Here is a 27,021-nt window from a genome sequence, read left to right as displayed (position 1 = left end):
GATGTTATAGAATGTTTTATAATTAATTGCTTTCTGCTTGGTACAAATGTATTAAAAGTTCTATAGAAATGATATATTAAATTTCTGATGAGTTTGCAAAATTCTGAAATGCCTATTGTCCCAAAGACCCAGCTGCTTGGCTTACTTAGAGGTCTGCTTTAAAAATACATAAATATAGGGAGCCGTGGTAGCTCAATCGGTTAAGCATCCAACTTCAGCTCAGGTCATGATCTCATGGTTTGTGAGTTAGAGTTCCGCATCAGGTGAGCTCCAGCCCTGCTTTGGGTGAACAGGAGCCCTGCTTCAGGTGAGTCCTACTTCACTCTCTCCTTCTTCCTCTCTCTCTCTGCCCTCGCTCACTTCCTTTCTCTCTTTCTCTCAATTAAAAAAAAATGTAAATATATAAACAAGCAAATAAATTAAAGTGAATTAAAAAAATGGTTTAATCCATTGTAAGGAACAGGGGGAAGAAGTGAGAAATTATTACATCAATTTCCTAGAGCTAGGTAAAAAAAGAGGCTCCAAAGTAGATACGAATTGGGAAGCTTTATATGAAGGATTTAGGTTAAGAAAGAAGAAAGATAGGCAGGGAAATGATATTTTTTAGTGACCAGAGGGTCATTAATCCTGGTTATTTAAACAGGATTTTAAATTCTGTATGTAGTTGGAAACTATAAAAACAAATGTTAGGCACATATGCCCCTGGTTTGGTCACTCTGGGCCATCTGGAAGAAGGGTGAAACCTAAGAAACACATATTCAAAAACCGGAATATCAAATTTCTGAGTCATATCTTATCAGAAGTTTTTGGTGATATCCAATAAGGTATATGATACCCATGAATGGCAAGCTTTCTAGTCCATCAAAGACATCCAGAGGTTTATAGTTATTTGCAGATCAGGTATCGCTTCTCTAATGTCACTGTTCCACTATAAAACCATTTCAAGGAAGAGATGCATTTTGTTTGATCCTAGCAGAACACTAGCCTTTCAAAAATTCAAGAATTGATCTACTCACCTTTACCGACACCCTAGCCTACATTTCTTGCCCTAATCTCTTATCACTGAAATAGATGCCTCCAATACAAAAGCAGCACTTTTCCTGTCCTTAGACACAGGGACGGAGGACCCCTGCCCTTAAACCTATACAAAATGCTACTCACTACAAAGAGTGCCTTTAAAATCTGCAGCATAGGCCAATCACCCCATGATCATGTCTGATGACTATAGCCTAGAATAACTTTGGAAAGGCAAATAAATAAATGAAATATATATAAATAAATGTATCAATCAATCAAAATAAATAAATTTACATCATGCTAGAATACAATGGGCCCTCTTTTTTCAAAGATTTGAATTTCATATCACTATTTATATTATATGGCCAGAAATGCCAGACTAATACTCTCCCATGCCAATCTTCCTCTTGTTCTGAGTTTTGAGAAGTCTAGCCTAAATCAAGTCTGAATCTATACAATTCCACAACTGCAATTGGAATTATTGGGCTGGATTAGGAGAAGACAACAGGTAAGTACCTATAACCAGCAATGTCCATTGAAATTTCACAGCTGTCCAAGCAGTACCTGAAGAAGCAGTCAAATTTCTCTATTTTCAGGTATTTGCTTTCTCTAAGTCAAGACTGAACAGCCCTCTGGGACATTTTTCAGACTGATATCTGACCATACCTTCATCTATAGGACCTGTGTCCAGGACTTAGATAAGGACATGTTGCCTGGGTGGCCCAAAGAGTAACTATACCCATGTCCAATCCTAAGTCCATTAGAAGACCATTATTCAAATTTTATTTTATTAATTTCATTTTATCTTTTTAAATCTTTATTTACTTATTTGAGAGAGAGAGAGCACGAACTGGGGAGGAACAGAGAGAGAGGGACACACAGAATCTGAAGCAGGCTCCAGGCTCTGAGCTGTCAGCACAGAGCCTGATGCTGGGCTCGAACTCGCAACTGTGAGTTCATGACCTGAGCCAAAGTCAGATGCTTAACCAATTGAGCCACCCAGGCACCCCTCAAATTTTATAATAGATCTATATTGTTTCTTTTTTTTTTTTTTTTTTTATGAAATTTATTGACATCTTGGTTTCCATACAACACCCAGTGCTCATCCCAAAAGGTGCCCTCCTCAGTACCCATCACCCACCCTCCCCTCCCTCCCACCCTCCCCTCCCTCCCACCCTCCATCAACCCTCAGTTCTCGGTTTTTAACAGTCTCTTATGCTTTGGCTCTCTCCCACTCTAACCTCTTTTTTTTTTTTTCCTTCCCCTCCCCCATGGGTTCCTGGTAAGTTTCTCAGGATCCACATAAGAGTGAAACCATATGGTATCTGTCTTTCTCTGTATGGCTTATTTCACTTAGCATCACACTCTCCAGTTCCATCCACGTTGCTACAAAAGGCCATATTTCATTTTTTCTCATTGCCACGTAATATTCCATTGTGTATATAAACCACAGTTTCTTTATCCATTCATCAGTTGATGGACATTTAGGCTCTTTCCATAATTTGGCTATTGTTGAGAGTGCTGCTATGAACATTGGGGTACAAGTGGCCCTATGCATCAGTACTCCTGTATCCCTTGGATAAATTCCTAGCAGTGCTATTGCTGGGTCATAGGGTAGGTCTATTTTTAATTTTCTGAGGAACCTCCACACTGCTTTCCAGAGCGGCTGCACCAATTTGCATTCCCACCAACAGTGCAAGAGGGTTCCCGTTTCTCCACATCCTCTCCAGCATCTATAGTCTCCTGATTTGTTCATTTTGGCCACTCTGACTGGCGTGAGGTGATACCTGAGTGTGGTTTTGATTTCTATTTCCCTGATAAGGAGCGACGCTGAACATCTTTTCATGTGCCTGTTGGCCATCCGGATGTCTTCTTTAGAGAAGTGTCTATTCATGTTTTCTGCCCATTTCTTCACTGGGTTATTTGTTTTTCGGGTGTGGAGTTTGGTGAGCTCTTTATAGATTTTGGATACTAGCCCTTTGTCCGATATGTCATTTGCGAATATCTTTTCCCATTCCGTTGGTTGCCTTTTAGTTTTGTTGGTTGTTTCCTTTGCTGTGCAGAAGCTTTTTATCTTCATAAGGTCCCAGTAATTCACTTTTGCTTTTAATTCCCTTGCTTTTGGGGATGTGTCGAGTAAGAGATTGCTACGGCTGAGGTCAGAGAGGTCTTTTCCTGCTTTCTCCTCTAAGGTTTTGATGGTGTCCTGTCTCACATTTAGGTCCTTTATCCATTTTGAGTTTATTTTTGTGAATGGTGTGAGAAAGTGGTCTAGTTTCAACCTTCTGCATGTTGCTGTCCAGTTCTCCCAGCACCATTTGTTAAAGAGGCTGTCTTTTTTCCATTGGATGTTCTTTCCTGCTTTGTCAAAGATGAGTTGGCCATACGTTTGTGGGTCTAGTTCTGGGGTTTCTATTCTATTCCATTGGTCTATGTGTCTGTTTTGGTGCCAATACCATGCTGTCTTGATGATGACAGCTTTGTAGTAGAGGCTAAAGTCTGGGATTGTGATGCCTCCTGCTTTGGTCTTCTTCTTCAAAATTCCTTTGGCTATTCGGGGCCTTTTGTGGTTCCATATGAATTTTAGGATTGCTTGTTCTAGTTTCGAGAAGAATGCTGGTGCAATTTTGATTGGGATTGCATTGAATGTGTAGATAGCTTTGGGTAGTATTGACATTTTGACAATATTTATTTTTCCAATCCATGAGCAGGGAATGTCTTTCCATTTCTTTAAATCTTCTTCAATTTCCTTCATAAGCTTTCTATAATTTTCAGCATACAGATCCTTTACATCTTTGGTTAGATTTATTCCTAGGTATTTTATGCTTCTTGGTGCAATTGTGAATGGGATCAGTTTCTTTATTTGTCTTTCTGTTGCTTCATTGTTAGTGTATAAGAATGCAATTGATTTCTGTACATTGATTTTGTATCCTGCAACTTTGCTGAATTCCTGTATCAGTTCTAGCAGACTTTTGGTGGAGTCTATCGGATTTTCCATGTATAATATCATGTCATCTGCAAAAAGCGAAAGCTTGACTTCATCTTTGCCAATTTTGATGCCTTTGATTTCCTTTTGTTGTCTGATTGCTGATGCTAGAACTTCCAGCACTATGTTAAACAGCAGCGGTGAGAGTGGGCATCCTTGTCGTGTTCCTGATCTATATTGTTTCAAAATCAACGCAATTCTGGTGGTGACTGAAACTTTCAGGTGACTCAGCTTAATTATCTAACTCTTTATTTTTTATTTTTTTAAATGTTTATTTATTTTTGAGAGAGAAAGAGAGAAACAAAGACAGAAAGTGAGCAAGGGAGGGACAGAGAGGGAGATACAGAATCCAAAGCAGGCTCCAGGCTCTGAGCTGTCAGCAGAGAGCCCAACATAGGGCTTGAACTCATGGACCCTAAGACCATGACCTGAGCCAAAGTTGGACGCTTAACTGACTGAGCCATCCAGGTGTCCCTTAAGTGTACAGCTCTTGATTTCAGCTCAGGTCATGATCTCACAGTTCATGGGATCGAGCGCTGCATTGGACTCTGCACTAACAGTGTGGAGCCTGTTTAGGATTCTTTCTCTCCCTCTCTCTCTGCCCCTCCCCCACTTGCATGCACAGTCTCTCTCTTTCAAAATACATATAGAAACTTAAAAAAGAAAGAAACTTTTATTGCCTTCACTAGTCCTATATCTGCCACCACTTTGTTTATGAAGGAAGTAATCCAGCTCCATGGATTGACAATTTAGCAATTACAATTTGTAGGCAAATTTTTCTCTTCCAAGTTTTCCATGTACAAAACTCATCTTGCCTAAAGACTGTCCACAGAATGATGGCAGAGTACATCAAACAGGTGTTGACTTTTCCGTCTCACACAGCCAAAATAACTAGACCACCTCCAATAACTCTTTTCACTTTCACTACCTCCACGTATCATTGAGAAATACCACAACACTGGTTTCTGGTTCATACCTGGACATCTATACTTTTCCAAAGAAGACTTAAAGATCTATCCCAATTAGCTATCAGAAAATTGAAATGTAGTAAGCAGCAAGGTAGGTTATCTTTTAGCAATCCTATCTGGCTCTCCTTCTGATACATCTCATATATCTGTCTTTGCTAAAACTCCATGACTATATGGACTTATTTAAGGTCAAGAAAAGCATGAATCTTGTTGGGTATTTTTGCCTCAAATTATCCCTGTATGTGCAAAGCTACCCTACTTTATACTGCTTTCCATAAGACTCAGTTGGTCACATCTCCTCCTTCGCTTCCACATCTTGCCCCCATGGATCTAGGCACTAGAGTTAAATACCAACAAAGCTCTTTTGAGATGGATATTATTTAGCTGCACCATCCTCTAATCCTCCCCAGGATACCATCTTCCTTCTGATCATGCCTCCTTTTTAAAAAATGTTTATTTATTTTTGAGAGAGAGAAAGAGAGGGAAAGAGAGAGAGAGAGAGAGAGAGAGAGAGAGGGAGAGAATGAGTGGGGGAGGGGCAGAGAGAGAGGGAGTCACAGAATCTGAAGCAGGGTCCAGACTCTGAGCTGTCAGCACAGAGCCCACGCAGGGCTTGAACTCACGAACCTCAAGATCATGACCTGAGCTGAAGTTTGAAGCTTAACCACCTGAGCCACCCAGGTAACTCTGATCATGCCTCCTTATTAATTTTGGCACCTGGGTCAGTCACTATCTACCTTTTCAGCCAAAATTGTCCTTGTCCTAGAATTTGGGACATAGATGATTACAATATGCTTATAGATAATTCATCCAATAACTTGGTCTGTTACTGAATGTTTTCACCATCTCAAAACTTCCCAATACTCCATAATTGTCACTTTTGTAGCCACACTCTGGATCTTGTTATCCCCTACAGTTACTCCCACTTCTGAACTCACAAAGTAACACATTCCATTCCCTGACTGTAGCCTCCTATTCTTCCAGTTTGCTCACTCATTTACTCCTGCAACACTTCTCCATGAAGTTCACTGGTACTCCAAGTCTATTTACTCTCCTATTTTCTCCCTATCTATATACTGTTGTCTCTTCTCCATACAGCTCAGGTCTAATTCCGTTGCATATTATTATCTGGCTAAAACTCTAAAACTCTCTTGCATTGTTTTCCTTTATGTCTACCTGACAAAACCCCAGTGTTGGAAAAAATGACAGAATCTTACTGTCCACATGCTCTATGTCTGCTTCAGGGCTGGTGGGTACCGCTGGAGAAAAATCATCACACTAGGTAGAGAATCCTTCTGTTTCTCTAGTCAGCTTCCTCCCTCATTTTCCATAGTAACTATTTAAAACCTTCCCAACCCTCAAAATTCCATCTTCATTGTCTCCCCCTTTATTCTTAGGACATGATCTGTCTGTCCTACTTCACAGTGACACATAATAACCGTTAGCTTGGAACATGAGAAATTTTCCGTCACTAAATATGACAAATATACCTATTCCCTTCTTCTTTCCTTTCTAATACAACTGAAGAACTGCCCGTCTTCCTTTCTAATGCCAGTCTCTTTAATACCATTCCATCTTCTCAGGAACTTGTATCTTTATATATACATATACATAACATATACATATACATACACATACATATATGCAATATATATCACATTGATAAACACAAAAGAACCATTTCTGTGGAGCAGAAGAAACTGATGCCAGCTTGGAATGAATTGAGGGCTGTTTTATTGTTGTTATTATTTTGCTTTGTTTTCAAAGTGGGAAAGATGTGAGTCTGTTTAAGTATTGACATGAAAGATCATATTTCTAAAGAATTACATTTATTATGTTTATCAATGAACTTCTTTTTAATTTGATATTTTAAAGTCCTTACTTTAATTGATCTCTTAGAATTAGAAATTTTGGACTAGTACTACTACCTTCTAAAAACATTCTTTCCCCCATGCCTCCTGTGATACCATACTCTTCTGTTTTTTCTCCTGTCTGTGTGCCACTCTTAGGTTCCCCCTCCCACTTTCTCTCTCTTTAACTGCCTTTAAATGTTGGTATGACATTCTGGAGGTCCTCTTCTCTTCTCACTCTATCCTCTCTCTCCAGGCAATTGCATTTATGCCCATGATTTCAATTACTGTATGTACTTTGGCACTCTGAATATTTGTCTATGCCACGCCTCATGAGCTTCTGACCCATATAACCACCTGCTTACTGAACATCTCAAAGTAGGTAATTCACAGCCAACTCAAATTCATTATATTCAAGATGGAATCCATCATCTTCCCTCCTTAAAAGTTCACTGTTCACCATTGCAGTTAATGGCAATATCAGTCATGCCTGAATCATAATTCTGAGAATCTTCCTTGACGATTTCCTCTCATTACTTAATACAATGACCTACAAACCCTTTCTAAAAATGTCTCAAATACTTCTCCCATCTCAGTCGATATATCCTTTGTTGATGTTAAAGTTAATAAATAAGTAAAAGTAATACATGTATAATGTATTGTAAGTATATGGTGGAAAGGAGGAAGAAGAAAAGGGCAACCTTAAGGGAGAAAATGTCTCCATCCTTCACTTTCCATATGTCTCCCCAAAGGTAACTTCTGTTTAACAGCTTCTTATGATTCCTATCAGAAATAAGGTTTTTTTTCCACAAAAATTCTCAGTACTTATATATTGTGATAGACTGCTGTCAATATAAATATCTCTTAAAATACTAAAATAACAGTATGTTAGCTTGGCACATTAATGGCTAGCCTCGTTACATTTCCCAACCTCCCTTGCTGCTCAGATGTGGTCATGTGATCAATTTTATATTCAATGGAATGGAAATAGCAGTGATGCACATCACTTCCCATCTGTGCTTTAAGAGATGGTCATGCCACCAACATATTTCTTTTCCCTTACTCTGAGCTCGAGCTAGTCCTCATCTGTGACTTGGATTCGATTTGCAGACAAAGACTCTGCCCTCAGGGAATGGTGAAGAAACAAGATGGGAGCAACCCGCGTCTCTGCAGGACTAGTAGAGCACAGCTACTCACCTAACTGAAATTTCCCACTTCTCTCTGACTAAATCACTCTAGTTTCTGATCATGCTAGCTACTGTAACAAAAAGACTCAATCTTATTATTGTTCTGCATCTTACTTTTTCATCTAACAAGCGAGATTGGTACATAAAGATACCAGTAGTTTCAGAGGCTACACAATAATGTAGAGTAAATTAATTGCTCAGTCTGCTATTACTGGAGTCATTAGTTGTTTTATTGCAGTTTTATGCTATTAAAACAGGCTAGAATGGGTATCCTTGTATATATATCTTGGCCAATTTTCATGAAGATATTAATAACATAAAATTCTAATATGGGGATTACAAGATCAAAAGGTAAGCATATTTTAAATTTTGTAATTTTGCCAAATCCAGAAAGATTGTACCAATTTATTGTCCCCTCACATGTTCAGAGTATCAGTTAAGCTTTTCTATCTTCTCAGATGGATGAGTGAAAAGTCATCACACATTTTTGCTTTTACTTGAATTACTTCAATATAAGTGAGATTGAGTATCTTTTTGTATGATTAATAACCATTTTTTCCAGTAAATGACCTGTTCATATCTTCTGCACGTTGTTCTTCTGGGTTGTATCTCTTTTTTTTTTTGGTATGAATTCTTTGTAAATTAAGAAGATTAACTCTGCCATATATTACACAACTATATTTTCCCAGTATATTATTTTTTCTTTGGTTAGATCTATGGTATTTCTCTAGCCATAAATGAGTTTTAAATTTGTGTATAATCAAATATATGAATATTTTCTGGATTTTTATGCTCTGTTTGGTAAGGCCCCAGGCTGTTGATCAGTATCTCTCGGTTTTGGCTGGGCCCAAACTGCAGCTGTGTCTTCTCAGCACTGCGCAGCTTGTGCGATGTCTGTGCAGGCCATCAGTTTCCAAGCAACTGTTCCTACCTAATCTTCCCAGAATCTTGCCTTGAGATGTGTAGCTTAGGAATTGAAGGACCCAAAAGCAATTTTTATAGACCTTTGGGGTCCTTCTTTGCAGCCCCCTACTCTTTGGGATCCTAGCCCTAAATATGAGGCATCTTAACATCAATAAACACTGATATTTCCTTTGCCCAGAAAACAATATATCCTTTCCTTGGCTTCTGTTTCTCTGGCTGTGGTTTGGAGAATTCTCTCAGAGAGAAAGCCAACGCAAATAGAAGCTTCACACTAAGTTCTTTTCTATTTGCAAAGATCATAGCCCTGCACTTGTTATTTTGTAATGCCTGAAGGCAATTATCTTACATGTTTTGTCTGGTCTTTAGAGTTATTTTAATCAGGAGACTAATTCTTACACTAGCTTACATAATGTCCAAAGGCAAAGTGGACCAAATATTTAAAAGTTAAAAAGATAAAGAATTTCTAGAAGAAAATGTGGAATAGTAATACTTTGGGAAGTCGTGTCTAAGTATGACTCACACCTCAAAACCCATGAAAAAAAAGTATTGATACATTTTTTTCCAATAACAAAATAATTCTTTTTGGAAAAAATAAATTGCATTAAAAATAAAGTAAAAAATGAAATATCAAACTGGGAAAATATTTGGAACTGACATCATATGAAAGAGCTAATTTTCTTGCTATTTAAACACTCTTACAATTGAAAACAAAAGTCCAAGAACTTAAGAAAAAAATAGTGAATGCATAGGAACAGCCAGGTCCCAGAAAATGATATCCAAATTTTCTGAAACTTACAAAAAGGATACCTAAACTCATGTAAAATAGGAGGTGAAAATTAAAGCATACTGAACTCATAGAAGTAAATAGCAAAATGTTTGAAAATATATTATGTTAGCAAGGGAAAAGAAAAATAGTCACACTCATATGTTGATATAAAAAATTGTTTTAGAAACACAGTGTGACTATGATGAATAGATAATAATATCTATCCAAATTAAAAGTACATATCCTTATTGACCTAGTAATCCCATGACTATGAAATCCTATTAGTATGATACTAACTCATGTGAGAACTACATGTCTACTTGCATAATTATTACTTGAAATAAAGCTAATAGAGTAAATATCCACTAAATGGAGAGCATTGTTTAAATAAACTTTTGCACAACCATTAAATAAAAATAAAAACAAACAAACAAAAACACTGTAAAAATATTTTTTAAAAAACCCTGGAAACTCCTTGTGTACTCAAATGAAAAGACTTCAAGTACATATCGCTAAGTTAAAAAAAAAAATTAAAGAATGCCACAGAAAGTGTAGTGTGCTTCAGTTTGAGTTACAGAAACACACATGAAGATAGACGTACTTTTGTATATGCACAGAATATATCTTTTAGGATAAAATATTGGGGAGAGTAAATGGAAGACAGAAATGGGAACATTACTTTCTCCTTGGTAGCTTTGAATTTTCTATCATGATTATGTATCATGTATTGAACATATTTTATTAAAATGACCTAAAATTACAACCCACAGAAAGCAATGATAAAGAGGCTATATCACAAAATACAAAGGTTAAGCAAAAATTCTAATCAGAGGAAAATACATAACTGTAAATGTCTTCAATATTAACAGGATTAAAGATAAAGGAATGTGTATACCTTAACAAAAATAGCAACATATAACAGCCTCTACTCCTAAAAAACACTCAGAAGATTGAATATCTCAAAATAAAATAGAAAACAACAGAATCATAAAGTATGAATAAATATGAAATCTTTTCTTGCAAAAGATCAATGAAATAGATTAACCCTCATGAGCTCCATTGAGCAAGAACGGAAGAAAAATATTCACTATTAAGCTTTCTCTACATTTACTTTTCTTATAATTCTCTCCTCCTGCTTTTTTCCATATAGAACTTGCTCTTTAATTCCTCCCCCTTCCTTCATATATTCTAATATATTCTACCACTTTCTTTTAATTGGTGGCTTTCTTTAGCTTATAAAAATTCAACCAAAGTTACAAAACAGCTTTCATCCAACTTTACACACTGACCCTATTTTTCTTCTCTTTACTGCCAAACATCTATATAAGAATAGTGTTCTAAATTGGCATTATTTTTCAAACTGCAAGTCATAAACCATTAATAGTTCATAAAATCAAATTTAGTGCTTCACAGACAATATTTTAAAATATGAAATAACTGTACTTAACTGTGAATAAAATATTATTTTATAACTTTTTAATCATATATAGTAAAGATAGATATTGTTCTATAGAGCTCTTCTTTCAGTGATGTACTGTATTTCATAATTCTAATATACACATATTTTCATATTTTAGCATCTCTGGAATTGAGATCCATGTTAACATTTATGGTGTCTCAAAATTACATCCAGGCCCTGAATATGATATGGTTGTCACTGAACATTTGTGAACTTATCTTAGCTCTTCATATACTCATCACTTCAAATGGTTATATGCGTTGTTTGCACTTAATGTATTTAACCTGCTATTCAAAATGTCTAAAATGATTACGGTATGTATATCATTGAATCATAAATTATGATGTGTGTAGAAAAGCATAGAAAAAGGACCACCTCATACATAATACATAATAAAAAGAGACTGATGAGAAAGTAACTCTAAATGCTTTTTTTCTTAAATGCCAGGACAGTTCTAGTTTCTTTCTTACCTCACTAGATTCTCTTTAAACTCCTTTGACAACTCCTTTGCCTGAAGTTGAAATACTGTAATAATGTAAGGCTTAGTCTTCAAGTCTCTTCCATTCTATTTTCCATACTTACTTTCTCACAAGGTGGTCTCATGTAAAACCGACTCATTTCTGCCCCGACTCAAAATGGATCTCATGCAAAAACCGAAAATTCTGCAGTTCTTACTACTTAGAAACCTATCTTAGACCTTCATCTGACTAACTCCTTCTCATGATTCATTTACATTTCCCACATTCATTTGTCTACCTACTGTGTCTGAAACAGAACACTTGATCTTCCCTCAAGGTCTACTCATTGGAGAGGCTTCCCTATCTGATTTAATGGCATCACCATTCATCCAGCTGCTCAGACTAAAGGCATAGATAGCATCCTTGATTATTCTATTCTGTTCACCCTCAAAGTTAAATCAATCAGCAGGTATTATTAGCTCCAAATTCAAACTATATACTTATCTGAACTTTCCTCACCATTTCCATGTGATGGTAGGCAGAATTCATGGCACGGAAGTATAGGTGCTGGCAGTGGTAAAAGAGAGCTTTCCTCTGGGGCACTGGTTCATGTACTTCATCCTGTGGCTCTGCCACCCTCTAGAACAACTGAATCTTCTACCAGAGCAGATGACAGAAGTTCAAGAGTGGGAAGGATCATGTAGGAAAATTTTAAAGGCTAAGTCTGAAAGTGGCCAGAGCTCAGTCATGTGGTCCCACCAAATTTCTAGGGAGGCTGGGAAAACTACATTCTAGCTGTTTATGAAATAAAGAAAATGGCATGACCTGCCTGACTCTATTTCCTTACCTATTAAATAAGGAAAATTTTCTGCACTGAATACTTTTGGACACTACCATTTACCTCTTGTAGCATTAGATTCCTGTCAATTTCCTCAAGCTCAGATCTCTAACCTTCCCTATTGACCTCTTTCCCCCTCTAATATACATCATCTATGCACCAAAGCTGACTGCTTCTAAATCTGTATTCAGGCTAATTGTTTCTATGATTTCATACCTATTTTTACAACTCCTTTCTATTTAAAATATAAATATGTGCATGTATTTGGCTAATGTTGCTCCCTCCCCCTTTTACATACTTCCTTCCCAACAGAGAATAAGTGTTTTTAGGATAAACACTATGTAAGAAATATGGAATTCTCTTGCCTAAGTCAGTGTTTGGTGCATCTACCACAAATGTATGTTTAATTAAATAAGAGATGCTACAGTCACCTACAGATGCAACATGTCCAAAAATAAACAAATCCTTTTTCTCCACACTACATCTTTTCCTAGACTAGTTAATAAAATTACCTATCACTTAAGCTTAAATTATCAGTGTCATCTTTGTACCCACTCTAATATCTGAGTTCAAGGCTAATCTAATTAATATTTTAAAGTTTTTACTTTGTTTTATTTTATTTAGAAATATATATATGAGTCTTATCTTTGGAACTGAAGAATAATTACTAGAAAATGGTATGTGTAAATATTGTTTCAGCTCACTTTTTCTAATACCTTATGAGGTTTTTTTTTTTAAGTTTATTTATTTATTCTGAGAGAGAGACAGTACAAGTTGGGAGGGGCAGAGAGAGAGACACACAGAATCCAAAGCAGGCTCCAGGCGCTGAACTGTCAGCATAGAGCCCCATGTGGAGCTTGAACTCATGAGCCATGAAATCATGACCTGAGCTGAAGTTGGATGCTCAACCTACTGAACAACCCAGGTGCCCCAAGAGTCAGAGGCTTAACTGGCTGAGCCACCCAAGCACCCCTATATGAGTATTTTTATAGATTAGGAACATTTTATTTTATTTTATTTTTTGGTGATTATATACATTCCAATTATTCTTCTCTGTTCTTTAGGAGCACCAATATATAGATTTATCTGCCCTATATATTTCCTTTCTTTTTTAAAATGTATTTTGACTTTTATTCTTCATCTTTGTGTTCTGAGAGAACATTTCAAGGTTGTCATTGATTTATATTTTCTCTATGGCCAAATCTGTTTTATTCTTCCATTCTGTATTAGTTTCTTGTGACTACGTTAACAGATTAGTATAAACTGGGTGTTTAAAACAACAGAAATTTGGGGCGCCTGGGTGGCGCAGTCGGTTAAGCGTCTGACTTCAGCCAGGTCATGATCTCGAGGTCCGGGAGTTCGAGCCCCGCGTTGGGCTCTGGGCTGATGGCTCAGAGCCTGGAGCCTGTTTCAGATTCTGTGTCTCCTTCTCTCTCTCTGCCCCTCCCCTGTTCATGCTCTGTCTCTCTCTGTCCCAAAAATAAATAAAACGTTGAAAAAAAAAATTAAAACAACAGAAATTTATTCTCATAGTTCTGGAGGCCTGAAGTCCAAAACCAAGGTGTTGGCAGGACTGCGCTCCCTCCAAACGTTCATGGGGAGATTTCCTTGACTCTTCCAGCTTCTGATGGCTCCAGAAGTTCCTTGGTTTATGGATATGTCACTCGAACCTCTTCTTCATGATCCCTTTGCTTCTTCTCCTTCCGTGTATCTAGTGCTGAATCTGGCTTTCCCTCTCTCTTACGTGAATATATGTGATCGCATTTAGGGCCACTTGAATATTCTAGGATAAGCTCCTCCTTTCAAGATTCTTTCTTGATCACATCTTTTGCCAGATAAGACAATACTCACTCTGGCCATGTAAGTTAATAGTGACAATTCTGTGAATTAGGACCTGGATCTACCTTTTGGGGATCCACCATTCAGCCCACTATATGTTTCAATTTTTAGTTTGGCTCTCTTATATTCATTTTTACTTAGTATTTCCTAATACTATGATGGATTGATTTTTCTACCAACTATTCTTAAGAAACACAGCTATGACTGCCTATTTTGAGTACATATCAAATAAAACTTGAACTGAGTTTACTAATATATGTTCTAACCTAGATCCTTCACAGGGCAAACTTGCCAATATTTGTATCAAAAGAAAAATGGTTGGTAGAAATTTCAAGACAAAGAAGCCTACCAGACAGTGAGTGGAAAGAAGAGTAATCCTACCATGTAGCTTCATCTTACCACTGGAGTTATGGAATACCCCTGCATTCACCACTGTTATTAAGGTCCCCAAATACCTTCATCTTGTCAAATGAAACTGTCATCTTTCCTTCCTCATGCTTTTCATTTTTTCAGAGGCATCTCATACAGTTAACCACTTTGGTCATATTGACTCCTGTTCTTCACTTGGCTTCCAAGGATGCTTACCAGCACTGTTTTGGTTTCCCGCTTATCTTGTTAGCCTCTCTTCATTCTACTTCACTATCTCCTTTGCCTAAAGTTGAAATACTGCAGTGCTCTAGGAGTTTATCCTTAAATTAAGTTTCCATACTCACTCTCTCATAAGGTGATCTCATTCAAGACTGTAACTTATTTCTACCTCAGGGCCTTTATACCAGTAGTTGCCTCTACTTGAATTCTATCCCAGTCCTTCACAGAACTTTTTACTTCTCATGATTCATTTCATTTCCCACATTTGTATTTCTACCTAATATGTCCAAACATAAAACACATTTCCTGTTCTTGCCTATCTGAGTTAATGGCATCATTATTCATCCAGCTGTTCAAACTAAAGACACAGGTATCATTTTAGATTATTGCATCCCATTTATCCCTAAAGTCAAATCCATCAACTGGTATTATTAGCTCCACCTTCATAATATATCCAGAAACTGAACTTTCCTCTCAATTTCCATGCTATGGTAGGTAAAATTCTAAGATGGACCACGAGACCCCTTACCCTTGGTGTACAAGCCTTGCATAATTCCCAGGACAGTGAATATGATAAACTTTACTTCCATTATTAATAATTTATGTTATATGGCACAATAGACCTTAAAATAGGAAAATTATCCAGGTGTGCCTGACTCAATCATTTGGGCACTTTAAAAGCAGAGAGTGTTCTTTGGCTGGTCACAGAAGAAAAGTCAGAGATTTGAACAATGGGAAGGTTTTGCTGACCTGAAGATGGTGGGAGCTTTGTGTTAAGAAATGTGGGCAGCCTCTAGAAGCTGAGAGCAACCTCTGGCTGAAAGCCAGGAAGTAAATGGGGTCCTACAACCACATTGAACTGAATTCTGCTAACAATTGGAATGTGCTTGAAGTAGATTCTTCCCTAGAGCTTTAGAGATAAGAACTCAGCCAAGTTCTTGATTTTGGTCTTTGAGACGCTGAGCAGAGAATCCAGCCACACTGTGCATGAACTTACAGACTATAGAACTGTTTGATAAAAAGTGGGTGCTGTTTTAAGTCACTACATTTGTACTAATTTATTATGCAACAATAGAAAATCAATGTACATGCTAAAACTCTAGTACCATAGTCTAGGAGCACCTGACTACCTCAGTCAATAGAGCATGTGCCTAAGCCCCACACTGGGTGTAGAACTTACTTAAAAAGAAAAGAACCAATCATAGTGTATAGCCTGTCATATAGAAACAATCTTTTTTTTAATGTTTATTTATTTTTGAGAGAGAGAGAAAGCACAAGTGGGGGAGGGGCGGAGAGAGAAGGGGACAGAGGACCCGAAGCAGGCTCCGTGCTTGCTTGAACTCACAAACTATGAGATCATGACCTGAGCTGAAGTTGGACACTTAACAGACGGAACCACCCAGGCACCTGCTTTCCTCTTTGAACTCATATTTCCCTATACTCAATGCTTAACACAACAGCAAGGATAATTTTTTTAAGTGTTCTTTTCAAAACATAGATAAGATAATGTCACTCACGTGCTGAAGACTTTCCAATGGCTTAGCCATTACTTAGAATAAATTCCAAAATCCTTAACATGGCTTATGGTATACTATTTGGTATAGCTGTCACCTAACTTTCTACCTCAACTCCTACTTCTAAGCAGTTATTCATTTCTCAAACATGCTAAATCTTTCCCAGCTCAGAGATTCTGTGCACACTCTTACTTCTATCTGAAATATTCTTTAGTCATCTTTAGACCAAATGCTACTTTCTCTTGCAACTACCCTATCTTGTATTCCATACTGGTTATTCCCTATCTGCTTATCTTGCTTTATGTTTTATGGCATATTTTATTATCTAATTAAATATTATCTATTTATGTGTTTACTTATTTATTGTTTGTCTTCCAAGGCTAAAAACTAAATATGGTCAACCTTTTTTGGTCTTGTTGGTAGATAGATCAGAGCCTTGTACAGAGTTGCTGAGCGCATAAATGAAGACAAGTGCCCCAAAGGAATCTCTTTCTTCCCTCACATCAGTACCCAATTCTCTGAATTTTCAATACCAATGAGTAGTTAACTTTCAAAAGTTTCTCCATGTAATAGACATCATCCCAATGCTTTCAGTCTGTAGAAATGAAAGGGAGCTTAAAAGGTTTTGTAACAACCCTACATCCTGAACTTGTTTTGCATGACTGTGTTCAAAGTCAGTAAAACTCCTCTCAGGAAGGGACTTTCTGAATCTAATTTGATTTATATCATACTTCTGTTATTTTCCCTATCCAGAGGAATACAATCAGTAGTCAGTAATGAATGTTTGTTTGTTTTTGTTTTTTTTTGTTTTTCTTTTTGGTTTAGTCCCAGAGCATCTTATTTGGCAGAAATTCTTTCTCAATCCTAGCTTAAGCTAATTTTACTGTTTTCTTGACCTATTGATTAGGATATTTTCTCAGTTAGATATTTTAATAATACTACTTATAGTATCATCTTGACCTGTAAGAAAATTTCAGAATTTCCAACAAAGCTCTCCAGAGATGAAGGTTATTTTTGAAGGTAGTTATTTCCTGTCTTAGGAAGGTATTCAAGTGTGGGATAAATAATCACATGGTAAGTCAGTGGAAAGAATTCAAGTTTCATACGGATAGATTTACTAGGAGACTTTTAAAGTACTCTTGCATCTTTGAGATATTATGATTTTTTATATGAATGAGACTAGCCTCAAATAATAATACAACTTGCAAAGGATGGTCAATTAAAATTGTCTTTCAGTTACAAAACTGATGCACTCCTGAAACAACTCTTACAATATACATTTATTGTATACACAATCTAGATTATACACAATCTAGATTTATACACATCTAACCTTATTTTCCTTTGACTTTTATTACAAATATGGGAATAAACTATTTTGGAAAATAATTTAAATCCTATGCTCATTAGGCTAGATATTGTGAAATAATACTAACGTTAAATTTTTTTTATTAAGTAATACTTGGCTAATTTATACATTAAATTGATATGCCCAAATATTACTTATTTCATTATAGAATTGAAAATATTTCAATATAAATCTTCAATATCTTATATTTAATTATTTTACAGTTTACAAAGACATTTAGAAGAATATGTTGAAAGTTAGGAAAACCTAACCTTGAAAAATTATCAGTTTAATATTCTTTTTAAAATTTAAAGTAACTTACCCTGGTGCATAGTTGCAAATGAAAACTACTGCATATCTAATATTTTCAACTCTTGCACACTTAGTAACAGCACAACCAACTTTGTAAGATGTGTTCCAAACAAGCTAAAATAAAGATTTCAAAGAAAACAAAATTTGATTCTAAACATTTACTCTGCCATATTATAAACAATAATGTATTCAATTTACAAAGAACCTTTAACCAAGCATTTTAAGGAATATGAACTATTCTTCATTTGGATGCAGGTAGAAATTATTTTTTAAATTTAAATCCAAGTTAGTTAACATACAATGTAATAATGATTTCAGGAATAGAATTTAGTGATTCATCACTTACATATAACACCCAGTGCTCATCCCAACAAGTGCCCTCCTTAGTGCCCATCACCCATTTAGCCCATCCCCCACCCATTATCCCACTAGCAACCCTCAGTTTGTTCTCTATATTTGAGTCTCTGATGGATTGCCTCCCTCTCTGTTTTTATCTTATTTTTGCTTCCCTTCCCCTATGTTCATCTGTTTTGTTTCTTAAATTCCACATATGAGGGAAATCATATGATATTTATCTTTCACTGACTGATTTATTTTGCTTATCATAATATACTCTAATTCCATCCATGTTGTTGCAAATGGCAAAATTTCATTCTTTTTGATCACCGAGTAATATTCCATTGTATATATATGCCATATCTTCTTTATCCATTCATCAGTCAATGGACATTTGGGCTTTTTCCATACTTTGGCTATTGTTGATAGTTGGGATGCAGGTAGAGAATTATCACAGATTTAGGGAAGCATTTCCCAAACTGTACTTGGAGAAACCTTTAATAGGTTCTACCACTGTAAACTTAGGATAAAGAGTTTGAGAAACACTGATCCAGAATGGTTTAGAGTCAAAGGAAGGCACACATGCTGAATCAATTTTCAAACTCCTGTTGAATCTGAGAGTTCTAGGTTATGGCAGATAGGAAGAGGGAAAAGGAGGAGAAAACGTTTTGGAAGACTGGAAGTTGTGCATAGAAAGGAAAAAAAACCCAAACATCAAGATTATAGAAGGAAAGGAAAAGCTATACAAGAGTAGAGAGTAATTGAATGCAGTCAGCATTTCTCTATTCTTTTGTTGAGGAAATTCTATTATGAAATAAAATAGTCTGGGCCTGCAATGCAAAACAAATGAATAAAAGAGCAGGTTTATATAAAAGGACAAAAGGTCTTGAATTGGAATGAAAATATGAGAACGATTAAAGATGTTCCAGAAATTCTCTGTATGACTTTAGTATTTCTAATACTTCCACACAACTTCCACATAACAAGAAAGTGTTTGGTCTTGTTAACCCCTGTGGAAGAAACAGTTTCTGGTTTCCTTTCCTTTTTATCCCAAGTCTTAGTGGTTTTAAAAGTGTGATTCTTAAAGAAATAGTGATACATTAAAAGAATAGAGAATACAATGTCTGCACCATTTGAAATGGAGTTAAGTAGGTAAGATAAAAGAAACAAAAATGTCTATGATACCAGAAATAAAGAGTAAAATATAACAGAGGAGTAGATCATGGAGTAGACATGATTAATTTACTGGGATTATTAAAATCATATTAAAGAGTCTGGCTTTGATACGAGTAAGACAATGGAGAACCACTATAACTTTCTAGAAGAAGAAAGAACAGTCAAACATCTTTTAAAACATGATTCATTTGATGGAACATAAAGACGTGAGTTCAACATGTCTTAAAGTCATAAGATTTTAAGTTCTGCATAAAACATGACATCAGATCTTATTGATTAAAAAATAATAATCTCTTAAATCAGCTTGGAAGTTCATCTAATAATTTCTTGATTCCTGGTACAAATATTTATTGAAGACCAAAATAATGTTGTCCATGATATGTGGATAAGACAAGGTCTCTGTACTTAGTGTAGTATCATATATAAAAAGATGATTATAAATAATGTGATATGCAAAATAATAAGTGTAGAGGAAATAACAAGTAGTTTAGTATTCTTGGAGCATAAAGTGTAAATGTGGATTGTTAGACAGGAGACAGGAAAATAATGCTATTAATTGGTACTTAACATGCTTTAATCAATCAGTTATACAGCAGTATGTATACTGATCTGTGCAAAATAATCAAGTCTTTTACTTATGTTTATAGGCAATAATTTAAAAATAATTTTTATTTCCTGTTTCATCCTTTTCCAGTACGTATTGCTTTTATAAAAGTACCTTTCATTTTTGGGTATGGAGATGAGATTTACCACATTTAAAGAAATGTTTTAACTGTATGGTTCATGTGATAGATGGAATTATAGACATTTTGAAGATCTAGGAATGATTAGAATTTTGATTCTATTAGAAGTAACTTACCATTTGGGTTAATTTATAAAATTAAACATAATAAAAACTCAGTAGTAAAGCAATTAAGGAGTCTATTGAATTAATATAAAAATTAGATACCTGTTTATAATTAGAACAGTCACTAGAGCAACTGTCATTTTCAATATGGTACCTTTTCTTCTCTTCATACCAACTTCTGATAGCAATACTTGCGGTAAATTCATTTTCGGGGCCAATCCACATATTTTCACCAATACCATTAAATTTAGGATGGGCCATGTTTAGTTCTTCTAAATGAGGATTATGCTCACGCAAACATTTTTTCCCCCATGCTCTAGCAGTCCGTGACAAAGCTACATCCCAAGTCTGAAAAAAAATGCAAAAATCAAAGAAAACAAAATAATAATGAGCATTTTTTTGTTGTTGTTGTTCTCTAAATTATTTTCCTAGAGTTCTCATATTAGATTTAAGGAAACAATACTAACTTTGTGCTTATGGGTCTGGTTTGTGGAATTTCTATGGGGGGAAATGCTTTTGAGTTAATCATAAATGAAATAACTATTTCTTGAGGGAAAGGACTACCCATATATTTGTAACTAAAAAATCAGATTTTAGGGGCGCCTGGGTGGCGCAGTCGGTTAAGCGTCCGACTTCAGCCAGGTCACGATCTCGCGGTCCGGGAGTTCGAGCCCCGCGTCAGGCTCTGGGCTGATGGCTCAGAGCCTGGAGCCTGTTTCCAATTCTGTGTCTCCCTCTCTCTCTGCCCCTCCCCCATTCATGCTCTGTCTCTCTCTGTCCCAAAAATAAATAAACGTTAAAAAAAAAAATTAAAAAAAAAATCAGATTTTAAGATGATGCAAATGGTTATAATACTCTTACATGTAGTCTATTCAGAATATATGCTTTTAATCTCATTCCTTTTATACATAGTAATACAATAATTTAAAATATTTATCTAAGAACTATTTATTGAATACTGAGTATATGCAAACTATTGTAATGTGAGAAATAAAATACAAAGTCTGGCATACATTTTCTCTTCTATATTTTATAGATAAGATTTTAACACATAGCGGTACTTGGTAAATATTATAAAAGAGGCAAATGTAAAGTTTTATGGATAGTCCCAGAAATGCAAGAAAATATCACAAGATATTGTTTCCTGGCTAGCCCTGGAAATATGCAGAAATGTGTAATTTTATCATTATTTAGAGACTCATTAAATTCAGCGGTTAAGGACAAGAACAAAAACAGCACCCATAGATAAATCAGCAAAATAGTTGTAAAATCAAAATGCTTTGTACACATGTTATAGTATATCTGAAAATAAACATTTCTGAAAACCAATACTAAGATTTCCTTAGAGTTTTCTTAATTTCATAGATTATACATAAATATAGAAAATATAGAAAATAAATCATGCCTTTAGAATACTTCCCACCCCCAACATTCCTCCCCAAAGGTAACAGTTGTTAAAAAAAATTGCTTATGCATACATTTCTCTATGTCTATATACATACACGTACAAACATATTCAAATATAAGATACAAGTGTGGATGTTTCAGGTAGGTATTGTGCGATTTTCTTTCTTTGCACTATTGTAATCACACTATACACAATATAACCGGCCTGCAACTTGGCAGTTTTCTTTTAGATTTTTCCACTTTAGCACAGCTTGATCCACCTGTTTTACAAACTCTACATTCTATTCTGTAGTATGGATAGCATATAATAAATGTTACCATTCCACTATTAATGGCCCTTTAGTTTTCCATTTGCAAACAATGCTCCAAGGACTATCCTCCTCCTGTCTTATTTTGCATACTGTTTACACATCACAAGCTTACTACATACTAGTCACTATTCTAAATGTGTTTTAAGTATCATTTCACTTAATTTTCACAATAATTCCACGAGTGATGTATTATTATTACTGTCTCTAATTCACAAAAGAAGTAAAACAAAAAAAAAAATTAAGTAGTTGACTTACAGCTACTTATTGCCAGTAAATTGTGGAGCCTGGATTTGAATCCAGTAAGTCTAACTCTCAACTTGAAGTTTGTAAGCATTTCGGTCATTGCTTCCCATGACTGTGTGCAAATAAGTTAAAACACATTGCTGGTATTTACTTAATTTGGCGCAGCTCTTTAGAATAGCAATTGCTGTATATCATATAAATAAAAATATCATATCCTTCATCTATTTATCCCCTTTCTCGAATCTGTCTAAGGAACTAACCCAGAAGGAAGAAAAGACTTATGTCTAGAGAAACAGTCCTTGTGATATCATTTATAATATAAGTTGGAAGCTCCTAATTGCCTGGTCAAAGAATATTTATCCAATAAATTTTGCAGCCATTTCTAATGAGAATCACGAAGACGGGAGGCAAGAGAAACAGTTGATGAGATGTAAAATAGAAATGGGGGGAGGGGGGGGGAAGAAGCAAGAATAACATTGTTCAGGGAAGGCAAAATTAGGGCCAGGACTAGGACGAGGTGACTGAGACATCCCCTTAGGTGAGTGCCTCTACAGATCCCAGCTCCCTGCAAAATCTTGGTAATAACTGTGTGTCACACAGTGGTTTCTATTTCTTGAGTGTAATCACTTCAAGCGTATTTTAAACCCACAGTGACGTGCAGTTCCCCGCCATCCGTAAGCCTCAGTGAAGCAGTGGCCCGGGTTTCCGAGGCCGAGCAGTGGCGTCGTGACAAGGAGGTTGTGGGCGGTTCGGACAACCGCCTTAGAGCCTCACCATGAAGCGCAAGTTAGACCCTCCGGGGGAGACGTTGCCCCGGAGCTCATTGTGGAGGTTCACGTATTCATTGATAAAATGTACTTCCTCTTCGTGAGGCAGAAGTTTCATGTTCACACCGGAATCCGGCAGCAGTACCCAGAGTTCACACAGCCACAGCTTCAAAAGAACCCCTCCTATCCGAGGAAGCGATTGGGCGGACCGCTCGGGCGCTAAGGTCCTAGGGGCGTCCATTGTCCGCCCGCTGCAGACAGGCCAGTGCGCACGCGCCGGCCCGCCCGGGTGACCAGCCAGTCTACGTGGGCGCGCGGGCAGGCGGGTCCGCCTCTCTTGGGAGCCGAGGGAGAAGCGGGGACGGAAGAGGTGCGGGGTGGAGAAGCTCGTCAGAGCTGTCTGCTGAACTAACCGAAGAGGCTTGAGTTAAATGAATGCAGGCTTTTCAGGAAACTGATGTGGCTGAATATTATCCAGAGTTGATTTCTGACACCAGATGATGTGTCATCGTTTATTAATGAGCCATCTGCCTACCGATTGGCAATTGCTGAATAACGAACACGTCGGAGGAACCTTCTAATTATGCAAGGGGAAATGAGCTTTCGTCTGTGACACAGATGAAAATGCAGTTAATCTTTTTCTTCCATTCTTGTCTGTGGAGTTGGAAGTGTAGTGCAGGACGCGCCCTTTATTTTCCTCCTGGACAAAAGTATTTCCTCTTTAAGGTGGACTTCCTCATTGAGATTTTCTCTCCGTGTTTTGTTTTGTTTTTTTCAAAAATTTATTTTGGGAGAGAGAGAGTGCTCGTGGGGTAGGGGCTCTTACAGAGAGGGGAGAGAGAGAGAGAGAGAATCCCAAGCCGTCAATGTGCAGTCAGCAGGGAGCCCCATGGGGCTTGAACTCACAAATGGACATCATGACCTGAGCAGAACTGGAGTCAGGCGCTTAACCCACCGAGCCACCCAAGTGCCCCCCTCTCTCTGTGTTTTAATAATCTTTTGTGGGAACCACAGATTATATGGAAAAGTGGAATGCTCAGCTTTTAGGGCATAGACTAGGAATCATCAAATTCTCATAAGGTTAAAGTACTTTCATTTCTCCTCACTCACACTGTATTGACAACTTGGAATATCAGTATTCATCATCTCTGGCAAATTGTCTTGCTCACAGTAGTAGGTAAGAACTCATTTCTTGTTTTCATTTCTTTCTTTCAGACAGAATGGTTAGTGTCTTAGCAGATTTTGGCCGTGTCCCTTCACCTCCAAACATTTTGCTCAAGAAAATTTGCTTTGAAGAATGTAAGTTCTACGCACATAATAAAAGCACGTGTTTGTTTTGGGGTACACATTTGCATGTAACATATTGTGTTCAATAGCATCAAAGGGTGATATTTGAAATCGCCCACATGGGATAGAATTTTGCCACAAAGAAAGCATTTGACTAGTTGGTGAAAAAAGAAAGCATTTGACTAGTTTTTGGTGAAAAAATACCTAAAAAAAGTGTGCTTTAAAAAATTATGATGTACACAATTGAAAGCAGCAGACCTCACAAGATGGTTTCATTCATGCGATTATGCTTTTACTAAATATTTAGTACCAGGCAGTGTGTTAAATAGTTGAAAAAGACCCAGACTCTGCTTCCAAATAGCCTGCAGTTTAAGAGAACTAGCAAAGTGGTAACTCTTATATCATGTGATAAAAACAAAACCAAAATGCTAATGCAGCATGTATGGGACAACTAACACCCTTTTTGAAGACCATGGAATCCTTTTTAGAGAATGTGACATCAAGAAGGTGAAGCATACGGGTGACAGAGCACATTCTGAACAAAGGCAAAAAGCATGTAAATATACTAGGAGGTCTGGAAAGGCTAATAGTGTTTTCACACCACCAGAGCCTATTTTAGGGGTGAAGGTGGCCAGTAGTAAAAGATGGAATTCCTTTATTGTGTTGGTACTGTTTACGAAAATTGCTGTATTAAAGCACAAGATACATAATGCAACCTTAAATTAGGAAGAAATTTTAGACACTTATACTCATCCCATGTATTGGACATGTGCTTTGACACATCATTAGTAGGTGATCATTATACTTCTGCTTAAATAATTACACTAACGAGGAAGTCACTGTCTCTTAAGTAACCCATTCTATTGAGCTGGACACCACACTCAGTAGTATTTCTTTAGGACCTCCTATGGTGTCTGAGTCCACGATAGGTATTAGAGCTACAAATGCTGAACAAGCCAAATATGTCATCTATCCATATGAAGTTTTAGTTAAAGGTGATACAGACAAGTCATCAAATAATTATAATGCAGAGTAGTAAATTCTATTTTTAGTTTATTTCAAAAAATCCTTTCTATGTGTCAGGCATTATTTTATTTTATTTTTAATTTTTTTATTGTCATAAAATAGACATTAACATAATCTTTACCATTTTAACCATTTTTAGTGTAAAACTCAGTGGCAGTTACATTCACAGTGTTGTATAATTGTCACTACTGTTTTCAGAAATGTCTCACGCTATTTTAAAAGCTTGGAGAATATCAACTCATTTAAATCATAAAAGCCTTAAGAAACTGACACTATTATTATTTCTGTTTTACAGATGGAAAAACTCAGAAAAAGAGGTCAAGTAATTTGTCTAAAGTTACCCAGCCAGTAAATGGTAGAGCTAGTTTTCAGACCCAAGTGACTCAAATGGAAGTACAGAGGAAGGGCACAGGAAGGCATCTAGTTTAGTTTGTGTAGAAAGAAGTTGGGTTTGAGGAGGATGTTCTGCAAATATTCAGTCTTTCAGATATGTGAATGAATTGGTCCACATCATGTATTTTATATAAGAAGTATTTTATTATTTTTAAAAAAATTTTTTTTAACGTTTATTTATTTTTGAGACAGAGAGAGACAGAGCATGAATGGGGGAGGGGCAGAGAGAGGGAGACACAGAATCCGAAACAGGCTCCAGGCTCTGAGCCGTCAGCCCAGAGCCCGACGCGGGGCTCGAACTCACAGACCGCGAGATCGTGACCTGAGCTGAAGTCGGACGCTTAACCAACTAAGCCACCCAGGCGCCCAGAAGTATTTTATTTTTTTATTTTTTATTTTTATTTTTTTTATTTAGTCTTCTTTTTTTATTTTTTATTTAGTCTTCTATAAGAAGTATTTTTAAATGCATGACATTCTAAATACATTTTTTCAGAAATTATAAGGTGGCATGTAATATTTGAGGATTATTTAATCATTGTTTAACATTCTATGTATTAAAATCACAGATTGTGATTACAGTATATCAGTACTGTAGGGGCCAAGGGCACACTGCCCCAAGATGGGCCACTTGGCATGAAGACTACTTTGAATTAAAAAGCAATCAAAACCCAGTAGATTCAGGAAAAGCTGTTTACCCCCTCCCCCCCGCCCAACAACTCCCTAAAGAGAATTTAGATGGAGGACCTTCTCTAGGAAGAGTTATCACTGTAGATGACTACATTATACTGTGAACTAGGTATGGTAGACAGGGCCTGTTTTTTGTTTTTTTTTTTTTTTAATATTTTTAAATTTTTAAATTTTTATTTATTTTTGAGAGAGAGAGAGAGAGAGAGAGAGACAAAGTTTGAGTGGGGGAGGTGCAGGGTGAGAGGGAGACACAGAATCTGAAGCAGGCTCTAGGTTCAGAGCCCGATGCGGGGCTGGAACTCATGGACGGGACCATAAAATCATGACCTGAGCCGAAGTTGGACGCCCAACCAACTGAGCCACCCAGGTGTCCCAAGCAGGGCCTCTTTGATCAAAGTCCTCTATGTCCCATTGTTTCTGAAAGGCCCAGCAAACATTTATCAAGCATTTACTCTTTTCCCTTTTCCTGTGAATTGCATTCCTTCTC

General features: G+C 36.6%; 1 protein-coding gene across 1 annotated transcript in view; it reads right to left on the bottom strand.

Annotated features, from left to right (window-relative positions):
- The window catches only part of GLIPR1L2 (GLIPR1 like 2), a 33,468-nt gene extending 9,934 nt beyond the window's left edge, over positions 1–23,534 (bottom strand). Inside the window, exons 1-3 of the mRNA XM_047865846.1 lie at positions 23,149–23,534; positions 20,516–20,761; positions 18,065–18,168 (exon numbers count right to left, since the gene is read on the bottom strand). Of these exons, the coding sequence (XP_047721802.1) occupies positions 18,065–18,168; positions 20,516–20,761; positions 23,149–23,382 (584 nt within the window). The 5' untranslated portion in view covers positions 23,383–23,534. The remainder of the gene's footprint in view (positions 1–18,064; positions 18,169–20,515; positions 20,762–23,148) is intronic.
- Positions 23,535–27,021: the final 3,487 nt, after the last annotated feature.

This window comes from Prionailurus viverrinus, chromosome B4 (genome assembly GCF_022837055.1).
Source record: "Prionailurus viverrinus isolate Anna chromosome B4, UM_Priviv_1.0, whole genome shotgun sequence".
Lineage (NCBI taxonomy): Eukaryota > Metazoa > Chordata > Mammalia > Carnivora > Felidae > Prionailurus > Prionailurus viverrinus.
The sequence above is the reverse complement of the archived record's forward strand: the minus strand, read 5'-3'. Positions and strand labels throughout refer to the sequence as shown.